This window comes from Panulirus ornatus, chromosome 1, assembly GCF_036320965.1.
Source record: "Panulirus ornatus isolate Po-2019 chromosome 1, ASM3632096v1, whole genome shotgun sequence".
Classification (NCBI taxonomy): Eukaryota; Metazoa; Arthropoda; class Malacostraca; order Decapoda; family Palinuridae; genus Panulirus; species Panulirus ornatus.
Genome location: NC_092224.1, coordinates 51,003,805 through 51,022,276, shown reverse-complemented (window position 1 = coordinate 51,022,276; position 18,472 = coordinate 51,003,805). Strand labels below are relative to the sequence as shown.

The window sequence follows — 18,472 nt, the reverse complement described above, 5'->3', positions numbered from 1 at the left end:
ATTTAATGATACTCTCTCACCCCAACTCTCATTTGCCCTTTTTTTCACCTCTTGCACCTTTCTCTTGACCTCCTGTCTCTTTCTTTTAAACATCTCCCACTCAATTGCATTTTTTCCCTGCAAAAATCGTCCAAATGCCTCTCTCTTCTCTTTCACTAATACTCTTACTTCTTCATCCCACCACTCACTACCCTTTCTAATCAACCCACCTCCCACTCTTCTCATGCCACAAGCATCTTTTGCGCAATCCATCACTGATTCCCTAAATACATCCCATTCCTCCCCCACTCCCCTTACTTCCATTGTTCTCACCTTTTTCCATTCTGTACTCAGTCTCTCCTGGTACTTCCTCACACAGGTCTCCTTCTCAAGCTCACTTACTCTCACCACCCTCTTCACCCCAACATTCACTCTTCTTTTCAGAAGTGGTAGAGGATGTGTGGATCTGGTGTTTGCTTTGAAGAATGTATGTGATAAATACTTAGAAAAGCAAATGGATTTGTATGTAGCATTTATGGATCTGGAGAAGGCATATGATAGAGTTGATAGAGATGCTCTGTGGAAGGTATTAAGAATATATGGTGTGGGAGGAAAGTTGTTAGAAGCAGTGAAAAGTTTTTATCGAGGATGTAAGGCATGTGTACGTGTAGGAAGAGAGGAAAGTGATTGGTTCTCAGTGAATGTAGGTTTGCGGCAGTGGTGTGTGATGTCTCCATGGTTGTTTAATTTGTTTATGGATGGGGTTGTTAGGGAGGTAAATGCAAGAGTTTTGGAAAGAGGGGCAAGTATGAAGTCTGTTGGGGATGAGAGAGCTTGGGAAGTGAGTCAGTTGTTGTTCGCTGATGATACAATTGGGAGGTGAGTTTGAATGGAGAAAAACTGGAGGAAGTGAAGTGTTTTAGATATCTGGGAGTGGATCTGGCAGCGGATGGAACCATGGAAGCGGAAGTGGATCATAGGGTGGGGGAGGGGGCGAAAATTCTGGGGGCCTTGAAGAATGTGTGGAAGTCGAGAACATTATCTCGGAAAGCAAAAATGGGTATGTTTGAAGGAATAGTGGTTCCAACAATGTTGTATGGTTGCGAGGCATGGGCTATGGATAGAGTTGTGCGCAGGAGGATGGATGTGCTGGAAATGAGATGTTTGAGGACAATGTGTGGTGTGAGGTGGTTTGATCAAGTGAGTAACGTAAGGGTAAGAGAGATGTGTGGAAATAAAAAGAGCATGGTTGAGAGAGCAGAAGAGGGTGTTTTGAAGTGGTTTGGGCACATGGAGAGAATGAGTGAGGAAAGATTGACCAAGAGGATATATGTGTCGGAGGTGGAGGGAGCAAGGAGAAGAGGGAGACCAAATTGGAGGTGGAAAGATGGAGTGAAAAAGATTTTGTGTGATCGGGGCCTGAACATGCAGGAGGGTGAAAGGAGGGCAAGGAATAGAGTGAATTGGAGCGATGTGGTATACCGGGGTTGACGTGCTGTCAGTGGATTGAAGCAGGGCATGTGAAGCGTCTGGGGTAAACCATGGAAAGCTGTGTAGGTATGTATATTTGCGTGTGTGGACGTATGTATATACATGTGTATGGGGGGGGGTTGGGCCATTTCTTTCGTCTGTTTCCTTGCGCTACCTCGCAAACGCGGGAGACAGCGACAAAGTATAGAAAATATATATATATATATATATATATATATATATATGTATATATATATATATATATATATATATATATATATAAATATATATATATATATATATATTCCTATGAGTCCACGGGGAAAATGAAACACGATAAGTTCCCAAGTGCACTTTCGTGTTATACTCACATCATCAGGGGAGACAAAAGAGAGAAATATAAGTCAGTTGATATATGTACATGTATTGGAGTTTATGTATATGAGTGGATGGTCCATTCTTCCTCTGTTTCCTGGCGCTATCTCGCTTACGCGGAGAATGGTGATCAAGTATAATAAATAAATAATTAAGCATAAAATAAGTTATTTCTGACAAAAGTCTGAAAATTATGGTACTAAATATGTTACTATAACTCAAGAATTTCTGGCAAAATACTAATTTACCAAATGATACTCCATAAAACAAAGCTACAAAAGGTCTTATGATCCTAGACTTGGACTGTTATGACAACCTAGTACCCATGCAGCAATGAATATAAAATACAGTGAAAATAAATGTAAATAAATATATGAGAAATTTTACACACATTTCAGATAAATATCCTACGACCCATTGTCCTATCAAAACTACTTGCAGCACTGGCACACAATTACACCTCTAATCATGGATAAGAAAGTCATTGGAGAATACATGGAGTCACATACAAAAAGTGCATGCACAACTGGGAAACCACAAGAAGTGAGCATCACTTGGGGATGAATCAGCCCTTGTTACCTATTCTAAACACAATTAATATTTGAAACTGAGGTCAAAAATGTAGCTCATCCAGTACTGCCTTACCAAAAATAAGTACTATGTGTAAATCTATTTGAATTAAGAAATTGTTGAATTAATCAAAATTTTGTGATATATTATTCCAAACTTCCTAGAACTTCAAAGCACTTAATAATTGCTAAATATTTGGCAAATGCTCATAACAACATGCTTTCTGTGTGATTATTTCATGTGTGGACAATGATCAACAAAATATCTTATGGACTAGACTCAAAACTCTTGGGCTGTAGGTTGCCCATTGCTGTTCTATAGCATGCAGGATAAATGGGTAGTAATTTTTCTCTCTTATCCCCAAGGATATCATATCAAATCAAACTTTCTCTCTTGCATGCTTGTTCTCTAATTCCTGCATTGGAAAGTTATAATACAGGAGGGAAAGATTTCCAGCCTTCTGCTCCCATCCATATTACCTGTCTTCTACAACATACAAGAGTTAAGTGGGTAGTATTTTTTCTTCGTTATTCCCAGGGTTACACTAATTGATGTATTCAGACTCTAACTTTACAATACTGAACAATGGTAAAAAAATGTGAATCAGTCTTACCCCTTCAGGTTTTCCTACAATAAGATGGGTGCACGAGTTATTCAAATGAAGAGTGCACTGCCCTCCAGCAAAAGTTATCATTGCCCATACAGCAAGTGTGTCTGCAAGACCAAGTTGAGATACACTCACTGTCACACCAGAGAACACCTGGTTGCTATCAGGAGAGAATCCTGCCCAGCTGTATGCAGTAGTTAAGGAAAATTTTGATGTGAAAGTTCCATAAATAATTACGCATTTGTTAAATCATGCACTCAGTCTGAAATTTCCCTCTAACAGCATTACGTGATGTCAATATTAAGTCTCCAGTTAGATAAAAAAAAAAAGTCATTGCTTGTCACTACAAAAAAGTAGCACATATGAAATTTCATACAAACACCATGGGCAACACATACCCACCATAATCAGGTCCTGATGCAAATGCACTCACACACTGCCTTTCTTTTTCACATCATCTTTGATCTCTCACTATACCAACTACACTTACCTCACACAATGGCAATCTAATCCATTCTTTCCATACAGTCATGCCACTAACAGATGCCAAATAAAAGTGCCTTAAGTTTAGTTAAAACCTGACATCCTTACAAAAGGTTAACAATCAGAAGATATAGTCAGGGAAATATGTGCATACATAAGTACAAAGGCACAGTTTTGTTGAATATACACACCTGAACAGTGGATTGGAAAAGAAAAATCTTACAAAGGCTCGGCATATTGTAACAAGCTAAGCAGAGTAAATGATTGTAAACTTAGGCCCAAGGATTAAGCACATATGTAAATAAATACACAGCTTGGCCCTTCTTTGAACTGAAGCTTAGAAATGGTAAAATAAGAGAATCTTTCAAGTTTGATGACAATCCAAAATAATCATTCTTTGATATTGAAACTTAAAAATGATCAAGCAAATATGGTCACATTAGAGGTATGATGTATATATAAATTATGATACATTAAGGCAATTTACATTCACATCTAAAACTGAATCATATTTCAGTAAATAAATGAGCCTACTAAGTTTTACCAAAATCCAAAAACAATATCAAACAGCGGTACACTGACCTACTGATGTTCACTCTCTTTCCATCTGCGACTACCACCAAAATCTAAATCTCATGACTGTAAAGAGGACAAGATGTAACAAGCTGTAAACTGAGTTTATACGTAAAGCTGTAGATCATATTGCATATTAACCAACTGTACAAAAGAAACAGGGAAATACAAAAATAATCCTTTAAAGAGTCTACTGACTCAATAAGCCAGTACTAATTCAATGGGCCAAGCCACTGTATCATAATGTACTGCAAATCTGCCACCACAGTTTTGTGTGTGCTATCTATATGTCTACAAGTATATTACTAATATTTTCTTTAAAGCTAAATGCCTATACAAATTCAGTGAGATACCTTCGGGAGCAAATGAACAATGGTCTCAAATCTCACTCATCCAATCTCCAGCTGTCATGTATCCTAGAAATTGCCATCCACAGATTAGCCCACCTGACTATTCCATGGCTCATACTGATAACTCAATATGCCTTGGTTCATATTGCTGACAGCAGGTTGCTCCCATGTACCACATTGCTAATTCTATCCAGGGAACATCTCTTGCCCTCGACATACCAAAACCTGCACTTCATCATTCCATATACTCCTTGGTCTCCTTCCCCTTGTTTCCACCATTTTAACTTAAAGATCCTCTCTGTCAGTCTCTCCTCACCAACCTTCTCTATATGTTTGAACAATTTCAGGCCACTTAACACTCACCACCACACTTCTCTCTGAAAATTCCATTTTTTACAAAATCAACTCATCTCTCACCACAAATCCCAAACCAAATAATTTCCAGCATATCCATCCCCTCTTTTCTTTTATATTCTCAGTCAAAAACTCACACATATAAAACTCTACCAGGATTATTATACCTTTTAAAAGGCCCATCTTTGCCCTTACATACAATGAACCTTCCTTGACACTCCATAATTCACCCAGGAATTTAGCAACCTCTTCCACCCTGCAACTCACTTCATCCTCTTTGATTCCACTTCCCTGTTCACTTCCATATACCTAAAGCACTTCTGTTTATCCAGGTATTCCCCATTTAAACCCTCAAATCATACCATCTCATCCCCTGCTGCACCTCATTACTTTATTTTTGTTCACAGTTGCTTTCAACTTTCTCCTGTGACATACTCTTTCAAACTCTGTCACCAGCTTCAAGAGTTTCTCTTCAGTCTTTCAAAAGAGCCGTGTTAAACTACCATGCCTTCTAGCCCTATGATACTGCAGACCTTGCTTCTTTTCTATGACTTTTGCATTTATACCCCTCACCACTCTCTTTGAAAAACTAAACAGCCACAGCGACGTCACACTTCCTTATCGCTGACCCCCATCACTGGAAACCATTCACCCTCCTCCCTTCTAACTCACATAAATGACATGCTCTTCCAATGAAAACAACTTAGTGCAGTTAGCAACTTTCCATTTACTCAATATATCCATAGTACCTTCAATAATGCATCTCAGTCAACTCTATTATCTACTTTATCTAAAGCCATATGTACAGCATTCAACTTGCTCTCTCAAAGTATTTCTCATATATTTTTCAGAGCAACACTTTGCTCCTCCCTAGCCAGTTACGTGTGCATGATACCAACTTCTCTATTACCATTCTCCCATAAACCTTACTAGGTATATTCAACTGACTTGTCTGTAATTCAAACATTCGGTTTTGTACCCCTTGCCTTTAAATAAGGGTAAAATACATGCACTCTGCCAGTCCTCATGCACCATGAACAGCCTCACTACCAACCAACATCACTGTTGGACCTCAACCACAATCTCATCCAATCCAAATGCTTTCCCACTCAGTGTAAGACTCATTATTTCCTCTCTTTTCACCATCTCACTTGCAAAGACTCACATTCCACATTCCATCTCCTCCTAAACTCACTATATCTACTTCCTTCTCATCTAACCATTCAGCTCTCAGCACACCAACTCTTTTTCACATCTTTGTTTATTACATCTTCCCCCACTGCTCTCTTCATTGTTGTTCCAATCTGTTTTCTTATTCTTAAACAGTTTACTTACTTGCAAAACATTCTCTGAAGTCCATCAATTCCCTTCCTCTTACCTTCTAATATGCCGTTGTTTTCAGCTCTTATGCTTTTCTTTTTTATATCATGCCTCTTTCTTGATCTCTTCCACATCACTCACACTCTTTCCATGCAGAAACTGTCCATACATCTCTTTTACTATTAATCTTTCTTATTTATTCCATAACTAACTACCCTTTCTCATATGCCCAAGTCCCACTGTCCACATCTCGCACACCAAACATACACTAATGTCTGGTCCCCTAAGTACCTTGCACTCCCCTCCTATTTCCCTAGTTTCACTAAAATCCTAAGCCATTCTTCACTTCCGTCCTATTTCCCTAGTTTCACTGAAATCCTATGCCATTCTTTACCCTATTTCTCCTGGTAATTCTGTGCACCAGCCACTTTTCATACCTCGCTCACTTATCCTTCTTTCACACACGTCATTTCCCCTACCCATAAACCCACTACCACCTTTCACACTCAGCTCCAACAAAAAATTACCAAACATTCCTCCTGCTGACCTGTTCAGCACATTCACATCCATCAACCTCATATGCATCAATGTCAATTTGCACAAAATCCATTCATTCCTGGTGATACCCAACTAACATATGCACTCTTGTAAATCACTATTTCCTGAACTACAGATTCTCAGTCACTAATCCTCTTTCAGAATACAACTTAAAAGCTTTTTTCACATTTCTAATTACACAAGGGGACTCTATGCCCCACAATTATCCCCTCCATTGCCACATCACCCATCCCTTTGTTTATACCCCTTGCATATAAACTGAATACTTGCAGCTCTTCAAATAGTGCATTCATTATTTCTTCTCTCCTCTCACTACTTGGAGGAGAGACTGCCAAAATAATTCATATCTGTAGTCTACTCTCATTCTAACCCAAATCAATCTTAAAATCACTACCTTACATTAACACAAAACTACAGTTTAATCCTCATTAAAACAGTCCCTTCTTTTCTTGGTGTCCCTAACTCTAGGTTTTATCTCGTCAATGATCATGAACTACTTCACCCTCAAACCCTACAACACTGTTCAATTCAGAGCTAGAACATCCAGGTTTCTTTCATCACACAGAGCACCTATCTCTTCCTTCTTTTCATCTTGGTTAAAGCACTGTACATTTAAACACCCTACACTGTACCTTATGGCTCCTGCAGCACTCAGGAAGCAGGCTATGTTAACCACGTGGAACCATAGATCATAAAGTGTAGTGATCTTGTGTGTGCATGTATGTGAAGAAAAAGCTGGGCAGCTGAGAAGTAAGCACTCAGTGTCTTCTTTATGGTAGTTACAACGTGGGTATGAAAGGTCTTGAGATATGTTCAAACAGTATTTGTAGGGTTGTAATTATGGGTGATGTCCAGTGGGTAAGCAGGAGAATGTGACTCATGTTTTTCTAAGGAGTGTGGTTTCTGATGGGTATATGTCTGAAGGGCTAGAGTTTCAGACTTGAGTTAGGAGGTCAACTGCTTCGTGCCTGTCAAGTTCTTTCAGTGTGTGTACGTTTTGTCAGCGTTCTATTTGTTGGAGATGAGAGGATCTGAGGTGCAAGGTATGAGTAAGCTTTTTATTTCTATCTGAGGGTTGGTAATTTAGTTATAGATTGGTTAGGGAATGAGGGGTCTAGTGATGCTGCATTGAAATGAGTGTGAAGCATGATGAGGTGGGACAATACTGAGAGGACCTTTCACTGTGAAGGTGTTGAGTATTTGTAGTTCCCAGGCAGCCAGTGATTATTCTGAGTACATTATATTGTGTGGAAAGCAGCTCTGTTATAGTTACTTCTGTGAGCATAGAAGACCAGCAGATGAGGCATAGTTTAAAGCGGAATGAATGTTCTGAGGGTAATTAACTTGTGTAATGTTTTTGTGTTGATATTATTGGTGTGGGAATTGAATTTGTTGAGCGTCGTACATGATGCTTAGTGTTTTGTTCACAGGAAATGAATGTCCATTCATGATGACTGGAGGGTGTGAACTGCATTCATCTTTCTGGGGTCAAAAGAGTGATTGAAAATTTCTCCAGAGATATAAATATTCTGTTCTGAGTGAGCCACTGTTCCAATTTTGTAATGTAGTGCTGTATGTTTATTGTCACTACCGTGGTGTCAGGATGTTGTGATGTGCTTGTGAGGTCACTTGCATACTAAAGTATCATGTTTAGGTATGACTGGCAATGGCAGGCTATGCAAGAAGAGACTTAAAAAAGTGCTGGAGAAGAACTACTCCTTGTGGAACTCTAGAGCTGAAGTGTTCTAGAGGCAAAAACTATGTTAGTGGAAGCTGGCTATGAAACTGGACAATCACTTTTCTGCCATTGTTGTGGAGAGAAATGTCAAGGATCTTTTGGGTGAGGATATGATGGGCTTTCTTCGTGTTCTCTTTTCTTTATGCTTCATCGTTTCCTGCATTAGCAAGGTAGCATCAGAAACACATGAAGAAAGGCTGCATTCATTCATATTCACTCCCTAGTTGTCATGTGCAATGCACCAAAACAACAGCTCCCTATCCATAACAAGGGCCCACAGACCTTTCCACCATTTACCCTGACTGCTTCACATGCCTCTGTTTCAGTCCACTGACAGCATGTCAACCTCTGTACACCACATCATTTCAAATCATTCTATACTATGCACAACTTCCACCCTCCTGCATGATGTTGTTGATGTAGCTAATACCAGCATACAAACATAAATATTATTTTTTTTTATTTTTTATTATACTTTGTCGCTGTCTCCCGCGTTTGCGAGGTAGCGCAAGGAAACAGACGAAAGAAATGGCCCAACCCCCCCCCATACACATGTATATACATACGTCCACACATGCAAATATACATACCTACACAGCTTTCCATGGTTTACCCCAGACGCTTCACATGCCTTGATTCAATCCACTGACAGCACGTCAACCCCGGTATACCACTTCGCTCCAATTCACTCTATTCCTTGCCCTCCTTTCACCCTCCTGCATGTTCAGGCCCCGATCACACAAAATCTTTTTCACTCCATCTTTCCACCTCCAATTTGGTCTCCCTCTTCTCCTCCTTCCCTCCACCTCCGACACATATATCCTCTTGGTCAATCTTTCCTCACTCATCCTCTCCATGTGCCCAAACCACATCAAAACACCCTCTTCTGCTCTCTCAACCACGCTCTTTTTATTTCCACACATCTCTCTTACCCTTACGTTACTCACTCGATCAAACCACCTCACACCACACATTGTCCTCAAACATCTCATCTCCAGCACATCCATCCTCCTGCGCACAACTCTATCCATAGCCCACGCCTCGCAACCATACAACATTGTTGGAACCACTATTCCTTCAAACATACCCATTTTTGCTTTCCGAGGTAATGTTCTCGACTTCCACACATTCTTCAAGGCTCCCAGAATTTTCGCCCCCTCCCCCACCCTATGATCCACTTCCGCTTCCATGGTTCCATCCGCTGCCAGATCCACTCCCAGATATCTAAAACACTTCACTTCCTCCAGTTTTTCTCCATTCAAACTCACCTCCCAATTGACTTGACCCTCAACCCTACTGTACCTAATAACCTTGCTCTTATTCACATTTACTCTTAACTTTCTTCTTCCACACACTTTACCAAACTCAGTCACCAGCTTCTGCAGTTTCTCACATGAATCAGCCACCAGCGCTGTATCATCAGCGAACAACAACTGACTCACTTCCCAAGCTCTCTCATCCCCAACAGACTTCATACTTGCCCCTCTTTCCAAAACTCTTGCATTTACCTCCCTAACAACCCCATCCATAAACAAATTAAACAACCATGGAGACATCACACACCCCTGCCGCAAACCTACATTCACTGAGAACCAATCACTTTCCTCTCTTCCTACACGTACACATGCCTTACATCCTCGATAAAAACTTTTCACTGCTTCTAAAAACTTTCCTCCCACACCATATATTCTTAATACCTTCCACAGAGCATCTCTATCAACTCTATCATATGCCTTCTCCAGATCCATAAATGCTACATACAAATCCATTTGCTTTTCTAAGTATTTCTCACATACATTCTTCAAAGCAAACACCTGATCCACACATCCTCTACCACTTCTGAAACCACACTGCTCTTCCCCAATCTGATGCTCTGTACATGCCTTCACCCTCTCAATCAATACCCTCCCATATAATTTACCAGGAATACTCAACAAACTTATACCTCTGTAATTTGAGCACTCACTCTTATCCCCTTTGCCTTTGTACAATGGCACTATGCACACATTCTGCCAATCCTCAGGCACCTCACCATGAGTCATACATACATACTTAATCACCATTTACTGTGCTAGCAAGGTAACACAAGGAAACATATATATATTTATTCATTTATTATACTTTGTCGCTGTCTCCCGCGTTAGCAAGGTAGCGCAAAGACACAGACGAAAAAATGGCCTAACCCACCCACACATATATATATATATATATATATTTTTTTTTTCAAACTATTCGCCATTTCCCGCGTTAGCGAGGTAGCGTTAAGAACAGAGAACTGGGCCACTGAGGGTATATCCTCACCTGGCCCCCTTCTCTGTTCCTTCTTTTGGAAAATTAAAGAAAATTGAGAGGAGAGGATTTCAAGCCCCCCGCTCCCTCCCCTTTTAGTCGCCTTCTACGACACGCAGGGAATACGTGGGAAGTATTCTTTCTCCCCTATCCCCAGGGATAATATATATATATATACATGTCCACACACGCACATATACATACCTATACATCTCAACGTATACATACATATATACGTTGGAAAGGATCACAATTTTGCGCGTGATCAAGATATTCCTATGAGTCCACGGGGACAATGAAACATGATAAGTTCCCAAGTGCACTTTCGTGTAATAATCACATCACCAGGGGAGACACAAGAGAGAATATAAGTCAGTTGATATACATCGAAGAGCCGAACCTAGGATGCCATTTGGTAAACGTGATTGTCCATGTTTTGGACAATCACGTTTACCAAATGGCGTCCTAGCTTCGGCTCTTTGATGTATATCAACTAACTGATATTTCTCTCTTCTGTCTCCCCTGATGATGTGACTATTACACGAAAGAGCACTTGGGAACTTATCGTGTTTCATTTTCCACGAAGACTCATATGAATATATATACACACAAAGATAGGGGATAGGGGAGAAAGAATACTTCCCATGCATTCCTTACGTGTCGTAGAAGGCGACTAAAGGGGACAGGAGAGGGAGATAGAAACCCTCCCCTCCTTGTATTTCAACTTTCTAAAATGGGAAACAGAAGAAGGAGACACCCGGGAAGTGCTCATCCTCCTCGAAGGCTCAGATTGGGGTGTCTAAATGTGTGTGGATATAACCAAAATGAGAAAAAAGGAGAGATTGGCTGTATGTTTGAGGAAAGGAATCTGAATGATTTGGCTCTCAGTGAAACGAAGCTCAAGGGTAAAGGGGAAGAGTGGTTTGGGAATGTCTTGGGAGTAAAGTCAGGGGTTAGTGAGAGGACAAGAGCAAGGGAGGGAGTAGCAGTACTCCTTAAACTGGAGTGGTGGGAGTATGTGATAGAGTGTAAGAAAGTAAACTCTGGATTGATATGGGTAAAACTGAAAGTGGATGGAGAGAGATGGGTGATTATTGGTGCATATGCACCTGGGCATGAGAAGAAAGATCATGAGAGGCAAGTGTTTTGGGAGCAGCTGAATGAGTGTGTTAGTAGTTCTGATACACGAGACCGGGTTATAGTGATGGGTGACTAGAATGCAAAGGTTAGTAATTTGGGAGTGGCAGTTGAGGGAATAATTGGTGTACATGGGGTGTTAAGTGTTGTAAATGGAAATAGTGAAGTGCTTGTAGATTTATGTGCTGAAAAAGGACTGGTGATTGGGAATACCTGGATTAAAAAGAGATAGAAATAAGTATACATATGTAAGTAGGAGAGATACCCAGATAGTGTTATTGGATTACGTGTAAATTGATAGGCACGTGAAAGAGAGACTTTTGGATGTTAATGTGCTGAGAGGTGCAACTGGAGGGATCTCTGATCATTATTTTGTGGAGGTGAAGGTGAAGATTTGTAGAGGTTTTCAGAAAAGAAGAGAGAATGTTGGGGTGAAGAGAGTTGTGAGAGTAAGTAAGTGAGTAAGTGAATGGAAAAAGGTGAGAACAAAGGACGTAAGGGGAGTGGGAGAAGAATGGGATGAATTTCGGGAAGCAGTGATGGCTTGGTCAAAAGATGCTTGTGGCATGAGAAGCGTGGGAGGTGGGCACATTAGAAAGGGTAGTGAGTGGTGGGATGAAGAAGTAAGATTATTAGTGAAAGAGAAGTGAGAGGGATTTCGAAATTTTTTGCAGGGAAATATTGCAAATGACTGGGAGATGTATAAAAGAAAGAGGCAGGAGGTCAAGAGAAAGGTGCAAGAGGTGAAAAAGAGGACAAATGAGAGATGGGGTGAGAGAGTATCATTAAATTTTAGGGAGAATAAAAAGATGTTTTGGAAGGAGGTAAATAAAGTGCGTAAGACAAGGGAATAGATGGGAACTTCAGTGAAGGGGGCTAATGGGGAGGTGATAACAAGTAGTGGTGATGTGAGAAGCAGATGGAGTGAGTATTTTGAAGGTTTGGTGAATATGTTTGATGATAGAGTGGCAGATATATGGTGTTTTGGTCGAGGTGGTGTGCAAAGTGAGAGGGTTAGGGAGAATGATTTGGTAAACAGAGAACAGGTAGTAAAAGCTTTGCAGAAGATGAAAGCCGGCAAGGCTGCGGGTTTGGATGGTATTGCAGTGGAATTTATTAAAAAAGGGGGTGACTGTATTGTTGACTGGTTAGTAAGGTTATTTAATGTGTATATGACTCATGGTGAGGTGCCTGAGGATTGGCGGAATGCTTGCATAGTGCCATTGTACAAAGGCAAAGGGGATAAAAGTATGTGCTCAAATTACAGAGGTATAAGTTTATTGAGTATTCCTGGTAAATTATATGGGAGGGTATTGATTGAGAGGGTGAAGGCATGTACAGAGCATCAGATTGGGTAAGAGCATTGTGGTTTCAGAAGTGGCATAGGATGTATGGATCAGGTGTTTGCCTTGAAGAATGTATGAGAGAAATACTTAGAAAAGCAAATGGATTTGTATGTAGCATTTATGGATCTGGAGAAGGAATATGATAGAGTTGATAGAGATGCTCTGTGGAAGGTATTATGAATATATGGTGTGGGAGGCAAGTAGATAGAAGCAGTGAAAAGTTTTATAGAGGATGTAAGGCATGTGTACGTGTACGATGAGAGGAAAGTGATTGGTTCTCAGTGAATGTTGGTTTTCGGTATGGGTCTTTGATGTCTCCATGGTTGTTTAATTTATTTATGGATAGGGTTGTTAGGGAGGTGAATGCAAGACTTCTGGAAAGAGGGGCAAGTATGCAGTCTGTTGTGGATGAGAGAGCTTGGGAAGTGAGTCAGTTGTTGTTCGCTGATGATACAGCGCTGGTGGCTGATTCGTGTGAGAAACTGCAGAAGCTGGTGACTGAGTTTGGTAAAGTGTGTGAAAGATGAAAGCTGAGAGTAAATATGAATAAGAGTAAGGTTATTAGGTACAGTAGGGTTGAGGGACAAGTCAACTGGGAGGTAAGTTTGAATGGAGAAAAGTTGGAGGAAGTGAAGTGTTTTAGATATCTGGGAGTGGATTAGGCAGCGGATGGAACCATGGAGGCAGAAGTGAACCATAGGGTGGGGGAGGGGTGAAAGTTCTGTGAGCGTTGAAGAATGTGTGGAAGTTGAGAACATTATCTCGGAAAGCAAAAATGGGTATGTTTGAAGGAATAGTGGTTCCAACAATGTTATATGGTTGCGAGGCATGGGATATAGATAGAGTCGTGCAGAGGAGGGTGGATGTGCTGGAAATGAGATGTCTGAGGACAACACGTGGTGTGAGGCGGTTTGATCGAGTAAGTATGAAAGGGTAGGAGAGATGTGTGGTAATAAAAAGAGTGTGGTTCAGAGAGAAGAAAAGGGTGTTTTGAAATGGTTTGGTCACATGGAGAGAATAAGTGAGGCAAGACTGACAAAGAGGATTTATGTGTCAGAGGTGGAGGGAACGAGGAGAAGTGGCAGACCAAATTGGAGGTGGAAGGATGGAGTGAAAAAGATTTTGAGTGATCGGGGCCTGAACATGCAAGGGGGTGAAAGGTGTGCAAGGAATAGAGTGAATTGGAATGATGTGGTACACTGGGGTCAACGTGCTGTCAATGGATTGAACCAGGGCATGTGAAGCGTATGGGGTTAAACCATGGAAAGCTTTGTTAGGCCTGGATGTGGAAAGGGAGCTGTGGTTTCGGTGCATTATACATGACAGCTAGAGACTGAGTGTGAACAAATGTGGCCTTTCTTGTCTTTTCCTAGCGCTACCTCACGCACAAGTGGAGGGAGGGGGTTTCCATTTTCATGTGTGGCGGGGTGGCGACAGGAAAGAATAAGGGCAGACTTCCCACGCATTGCTCACGTGTCATAGAACGCGACTAAAGGGGATGGGAGTGGGGGGCTGGAAACTCTCCCCTCCATGTATTTATGCTTTCTAAAAGGGGAAACAGAAGAAGGAGTCAAGCGGGGAGTGTTCATCCTCCTCAAAGGCTCAGACTGGGGTGTCTAAATGTCTGTGGATGTAACCAAGATGAGAAAAAAGGAGAGATAGGTAGTATGTTTGAGGAAAGGAACCTGGATGTTTTGGCTCTGAGTGAAACGAAGCTCAGGGGTAAAGGGGAAGAGTGGTTTGGGAATGTCTTGGGAATAAAGACAGGGGTTAGTGAGAGGACAAGAGCAAGGGAAGGAGTAGCACTACTCCTGAAACAGGAGTGGTGGGAGTATGTGATAGAGTGTAAGAAAGTAAACTCTAGACTGATATGGGTAAAACTGAAAGGGGATGGAGAGAGATGGGAGATTATTGGTGTATATGCACCTGGGCATGAGAAGAAATATCATGAGAGGCAAGTATTCTGGGAACAGCTGAGTGAGTGTGTTAGTAGTTTTGATGCACGAGACTGGGTTATAGCGATGGGTGATTTCAATGCAAAGGTGAGTAATGTGGCAGTTGAGGGAATAATTGGTGTGCATGGGGTGTTCAGTGTTGTAAATGGAAATGGTGAAAAGCTTGTAGATTTATGTGCTCAAAAAGGACTGGTGATTGGGAATACCTGGTTTAAAAAGAGAGATATACATAAGTATACGTATGTAAGTAGAAGAGATGGCCAGAGAGCGTTTTTGGATTACGTGTTAATTGATAGGCACACGAAAGAGACACTTTTGGATGTTAATGTGCTGAGAGGTGCAACTGGAGGGATGTCTAATCATAACCTTGTGGAGGCGAAGGTGAAGATTTGTAGAGGTTTTCAGAAAAGAAGAGAGAATGTTGGGGTGAAGGGAGTAAGTGAGCTTGGGAAGGAGACTTGTGTGAGGAGGTACCAGGAGAGACTGAGTACAGAATGGAAAAAGGTGAGAACAAAGGACGTAAGGGGAGTGGGGGGAAGAATGGGATGTATTTAGGGAAGCAGTGATGGTTTCCACAAAAGATGCTTGTGGCATGAGAAGCATGGGAGGTGGGCAGATTAGAAAGGGTACTGAGTGGAGGGATAAAGAAGTAAGATTATTAGGGAAAGAGAAGAGATAGGCATTTGGATGTTTTTTGCAGGGAAATAATGAAAATGACTGGGAGATGCATAAAATAAAAGAGAAAGGAGGTCAAGAGAAAGTGCAAGAGGTGAAAAAGAGGGCAAATGAGAGTTGGGGTGAGAGGGTATCATTAAATTTTAGGGATAATAAAAAGATGTTTTGGAAAGAGGCAAATAAAGTGCGTAAGACAAGGGAACAAATGGAAACTTCAGAAGGGGGCTTATAGGGAAGTGATAACAAGTAGTGGTGATGTGAGAAGGAGATGGAGTGAGTATTTTGAAGATTTGTTAAATGTGTTTGATGATAGAGTGGCAGATATAGGGTGCTTTGGTTGAGGTGGTGCGCAAAGTGAGAGAGTGGTTTGGGAGAATGATTTGGTAAACAGAGAAGAGGTAGTAAAAGCTTTGCGGAAGATGAAAGCTAGTATGTTTGGATGGTATTATAGTGGAATTTATTAAAAAAGGGGGTGACTGTATTGTTGACAGGTTGGTAAGGTTATTTAATGTAAGTATTTTTTTTAACTTTCTAAAATGGGAAACAGAAGAAGGAGTCACGCGGGGAGTGCTCATCCTCCTCGAAGGCTCAGATTGGGGTGCCTAAATGTGTGTGGATGTAACCAAGATGTGAAAAAAGGAGAGATAGGTAGTATGTTTGAGGAAAGGAACCTGGATGTTTTGGCTCTTGAGTGAAACGAAGCTCAAGGGTAAAGGGGAAGAGTGGTTTGGGAATGTCTTGGGAGTAAAGTCAGGGGTTAGTGATATGACAAGAGCAAGGGAAGGAGTAGCAATACTCCTGAAACAGGAGTTGTGGGAGTATGTGATAGAATGTAAGAAAGTAAATTCTCGATTAATATGGGTAAAACTGAAAGTTGATGGAGAGAGATGGGTGATTACTGGTGCATATGCACCTGGGCATGAGAAGAAAGATCATGAGAGGCAAGTGTTTTGGGAGCAGCTGAATGAGTGTGTTAGTGGTTTTGATGCACGAGACCGGGTTATAGTGATGGGTGATTTGAATGCAAAGGTGAGTAATGTGGCAGTTGAGGGAATAATTGGTATACATGGGGTGTTCAGTGTTGTAAAGGGAAATGGTGAAGAGCTTGTAGATTTATGTGCTGAAAAAGGACTGATGATTGGGAATACCTGGTTTAAAAAGCGAGATATACATAAGTATACTTATGTAAGTAGGAGAGATGGCCAGAGAGCATTATTCGATTACGTGTTAATTGACAGGCGCGCGAAAGAGAGACTTTTGGATGTTAATGTGCTGAGAGGTGCAACTGGAGGGATGTCTGATCATTATCTTGTGGAGGCTAAGGTGAAAGTTTGTATGGGTTTTCAGAAAAGAAGAGTGAATGTTGGGGTGAAGAGGGTGGTGAGAGTAAGTGAGCTTGGGAAGGAGACCTGTGTGAGGAAGTACCAGGAGAGACTGAGTACAGAATGAAAAAAAGGTGAGAACAATGAAAGTAAGGGGAGTGGGGTTGGAATGGGATGTATTTAGGGAATCAGTGATGGACTGCGCAAAAGATGCTTGTGGCATGAGAAGAGTGGGAGGTGGGTTGATTAGAAAGGGTAGTGAGTGGTGGGATGAAGAAGAGTATTAGTGAAAGAGAAGAGAGAGGCATTTGGACAATTTTTGCAGGGAAAAAATGAAATTGAGTGGGAGACATATAAAAGAAAGAGACAGGAGGTCAAGAGAAAGGTGCAAGAGGTGAAAAAAAGGGCAAATGAGAGTTGGGGTGAGAGAGTATCATTAAATTTTAGGGAGAATAAAAAGATGTTCTGGAAGGAGGTAAATAAAGTGAGTAAGACAAGGGAGCAAATGGGAACTTCAGTGAAGGGTGCAAATGGGGAGGTGATAACAAGTAGTGGTGATGTGAGAAGGAGATGGAGTGAGTATTTTGAAGGTTTGTTGAATGTGTTTGATGATAGAGTGGCAGATACAGGGTGTTTTGGTCGAGGTAGTGTGCAAAGTGCGAGGGTTAGGGAAAATGAGTTGGTAAACAGAGAAGAGGTAGTAAAAGCTTTGCGGATGATGAAAGCCGGCAAGGCAGCAGGTTTGGATGGTATTGCAGTGGAATTTATTAAAAAAGGGGGTGACTGTATTGTTGACTGGTTGGTAAGGTTATTTAATGTATGTATGACTCATGGTGAGGTGCCTGAGGATTGGCGGAATGCGTGCATAGTGCCATTGTACAAAGGCAAAGGGGATAAGAGTGAGTGCTCAAATTACAGAGGTATAAGTTTGTTGAGTATTCCTGGCAAATTATATGGGAGGGTATTGATTGAGAGGGTGAAGGCATGTACAGAGCATCAGATTGGGGAAGAGCAGTGTGGTTTCAGAAGTGGTAGAGGATGTGTGGATCAGGTGTTTGCTTTGAAGAATGTATGTGAGAAATACTTAGAAAAGCAAATGGATTTGTATGTAGCATTTATGGATCTGGAGAAGGCATATGATAGAGTTGATAGAGATGCTCTGTGGAAGGTATTAAGAATATATGGTGTGGGAGGCAAGTTGTTAGAAGCAGTGAAAAGTTTTTATCGAGGATGTAAGGCATGTGTACGTGTAGGAAGAGAGGAAAGTGATTGGTTCTCAGTGAATGTAGGTTTGCGGCAGGGGTGTGTGATGTCTCCATGGTTGTTTAATTTGTTTATGGATGGGGTTGTTAGGGAGGTGAATGCAAGAGT

General features: G+C 41.2%; 1 protein-coding gene across 1 annotated transcript in view; it reads right to left on the bottom strand.

Moving 5' to 3' along the window:
- LOC139749045 (uncharacterized) overlaps positions 1 to 18,472 on the bottom strand; it is a 410,591-nt gene that overhangs the window by 362,035 nt on the left and 30,084 nt on the right. Inside the window, exon 3 of the mRNA XM_071662507.1 lies at positions 3,008 to 3,185. Coding sequence (XP_071518608.1) covers positions 3,008 to 3,185 — 178 coding nt within the window. The remainder of the gene's footprint in view (positions 1 to 3,007; positions 3,186 to 18,472) is intronic.